Source organism: Oncorhynchus kisutch, unplaced genomic scaffold, assembly GCF_002021735.2.
Source record: "Oncorhynchus kisutch isolate 150728-3 unplaced genomic scaffold, Okis_V2 scaffold634, whole genome shotgun sequence".
Taxonomy (NCBI): Eukaryota; Metazoa; Chordata; class Actinopteri; order Salmoniformes; family Salmonidae; genus Oncorhynchus; species Oncorhynchus kisutch.
In genome coordinates, this window is record NW_022262579.1 from 106,105 (window position 1) to 108,604 (window position 2,500).

The window sequence follows — 2,500 nt, forward strand, 5'->3', positions numbered from 1 at the left end:
ATGAACGAGTGGCTGTACGAGTTGGAGAAGATGCAGAGTGGGGACTATTTTGAAGGAAGCCCCACTGACAGCCCAGAGGTTGAGCCCCATCCGAAGGTTCATTTGGGTCGTACCCCTCGCCCGCAGAGCGCCATCGAGGGAGGTAGCCAGAATCTAGACAGGTGGTTACAGGAGCTGGAGAGGATGGAGAACGGGAGATATTTCGGAAACCCTGACCGAGCGCAGAGAGATCAAGTGCAGGCCCCTTTCTACGACGGGACAGCGTCGATGCCAACCCTTCACAAGGAACCCATTGGCTCTGGCCTGCATTACCACTACCAGGGCCTCCCCTCGTCCCCATCTCTCTGCAGCCGGGACAGGGACCTCTCCCCCTGTGGGACCCCCAGCCATTAGTTTTATCTCTAGGGTTCCTTCCAAAGAACAATTGGAGACGTCGGAACCTTCTAGACTATTGCTGCTGGTTGTTCACAAATAAGTCTTGGGACATCATGCCGGGTCAGAGTTATTTATCCAAGCATCCCACTGAGCCGTTTATCATCCCAAATGCTATCCTATTCCCATTATAGTGCACTATAATGCTCTCTCCCTCCCTCCCTCCCTCCCTCCCTCCCCTCCCTCCCTCCCTCCCTCCCTCCCTCCCTCCCTCCCTCCCTCCCTCCCTCCCTCCCTCCCTCCCTCCCTCCCTCCCTCCCTCCCTCCCTCCCTCCCTCCCTCCCAGGCTCTCTGCTCTGTAACTCTTTTGTTTGCTTAAGAAACATCCCACAGGGAGAGCCTGACTGCCTGACAGAGAAATGGATCGACCAAAAAAGTATAAACAACAAGGGAAATTTGGAATAGATGGATGGATGAATAACACCCTGGATGGATGAATAACACCCTGGATGGATGAATAACACCCTGGATGGATGAATAACACCCTGGATGGATGAATAATAGACTGGATGGATGAATAACACCCTGGATGGATGAATAACACCCTGAATGGATGAATAATACCCTGGATGGATGAATCATACCCTGGATGGATGAATAACACCCTGGATGGATGAATAACACACTGGATGGATGAACAACACCCTGGATGGATGAATAACACACTGGATGGATGAACAACACCCTGGATGGATGAATAACACCCTGGATGGATGAATAACACCCTGGATGGATGAATCATACCCTGGATGGATGAATAACACCCTGGATGGATGAATAACACACTGGATGGATGAACAACACGCTGGATGGATGAATCATACACTGGATGGATGACTAACACCCTGAATGGATGAATAACACCCAGGATGGATGAATAACACCCTGAATGGATGAATAACACCCTGGATGGGTGAATCATACACTGGATGGATGAATAATACCCTGGATGGATGAATAACACCCTGGATGGATGAATAACACCCTGAATGGATGAATAACACCCTGGATGGATGAATAACACCCTGGATGGATGAATAACACCCTGGATGGATGAATAACACCCTGGATGGATGAATAACACCCAGGATGGATGAATAACACCCTGGATGGATGATACGGATGTAAACCGTACATATTCTTCATCCCTTTACACTTGTGTGTATAAGGTAGTAGTTGTGGAATTGTTAGATTAGATTACTCGTTGGTTATTACTGCATGTTCGGAACTAGAGGCACAAGCATTTCGCTACACTCGCATTAACATCTGCTAACCATGTGTATGTGACCAATAACATTTGAGTTGATTTAAACCATGGATGGATGATACGGACAGATGAGTCGTTGGATTTATATATAAACATTTTTTTAATTTGATATTATTTTAGTTTTATATTTGAACCTTTTCCTTTTCTGTTTCTATATTCACTCTTAAACTCCCAGGATCTTCTGGTAAATATTAGTATGTAGTATCTCTGTTTGTGTCATTATTTTATATTAAGATGATGATGTGGTCAACACAGCCAGGAAGCTGTTGATTTCCAGGTCTGTTCCTCTGAGCTTCCTAATCAATAATACATTATGATGGTTCATTTGCTTCCCAGATATCCAACAGCTCCTTAATAATCTGAATCTACTGCCTGCCGCCGTGTAGCCCCTGATTCCTGGCCAGATATTTCTGCCGTGCCTGGTAACCCGGGACAGCCAGAGGGTCCTTCTCGTTAATAGCTGATTGTAAAGAAGGAGCTGGGTCTGAAACCGGAGACGGGGAGCTGTTGGTTACCTTAGCCCCAGAGAGATGAATCTTCGTGGGCCATCTGCCCACCTGGGGGCCCGTAGGGGCCAGGATCCGGGCTGGAGAAGATCATGGGAACCGTCCTATTGGGACGGACTCATGTCTGAAGTGGAGGTGGTGCCCCGACATACCGGTCTTCAGGGATGTAACCCTCCTCAGCAACAGAGCGCCAGAGATGAAGGGAGCCACAGCCAGAATCTAGACAGGTGTTTGCAGGAGTTGGAGAGAGAGCAGTGTCAGACCTATTTTAAAGGTGGAAGCCCAGTTAGCAGTC

General features: G+C 47.9%; 1 protein-coding gene across 5 annotated transcripts in view; it reads left to right on the forward strand.

Annotated features, from left to right (window-relative positions):
* The first annotated feature begins 749 nt into the window (after positions 1-749).
* LOC109886581 (uncharacterized) overlaps positions 750-2,500 on the forward strand; it is a 50,807-nt gene continuing 49,056 nt past the window's right edge. For 3 of the 5 annotated variants that reach the window (XR_004207182.1, XM_031815800.1, XM_031815801.1), the window contains exon 1: positions 751-2,500. This exon is cut by the window's right edge and continues 785 nt beyond it. Coding sequence is in view for 4 of the 5 variants with exons in the window: in XM_031815800.1 (XP_031671660.1) it covers positions 2,230-2,500 (271 nt within the window). In the remaining variant the exon portion in view is untranslated. The other 2 variants (XM_031815802.1, XM_031815803.1) reach the window with 1 other exon arrangement.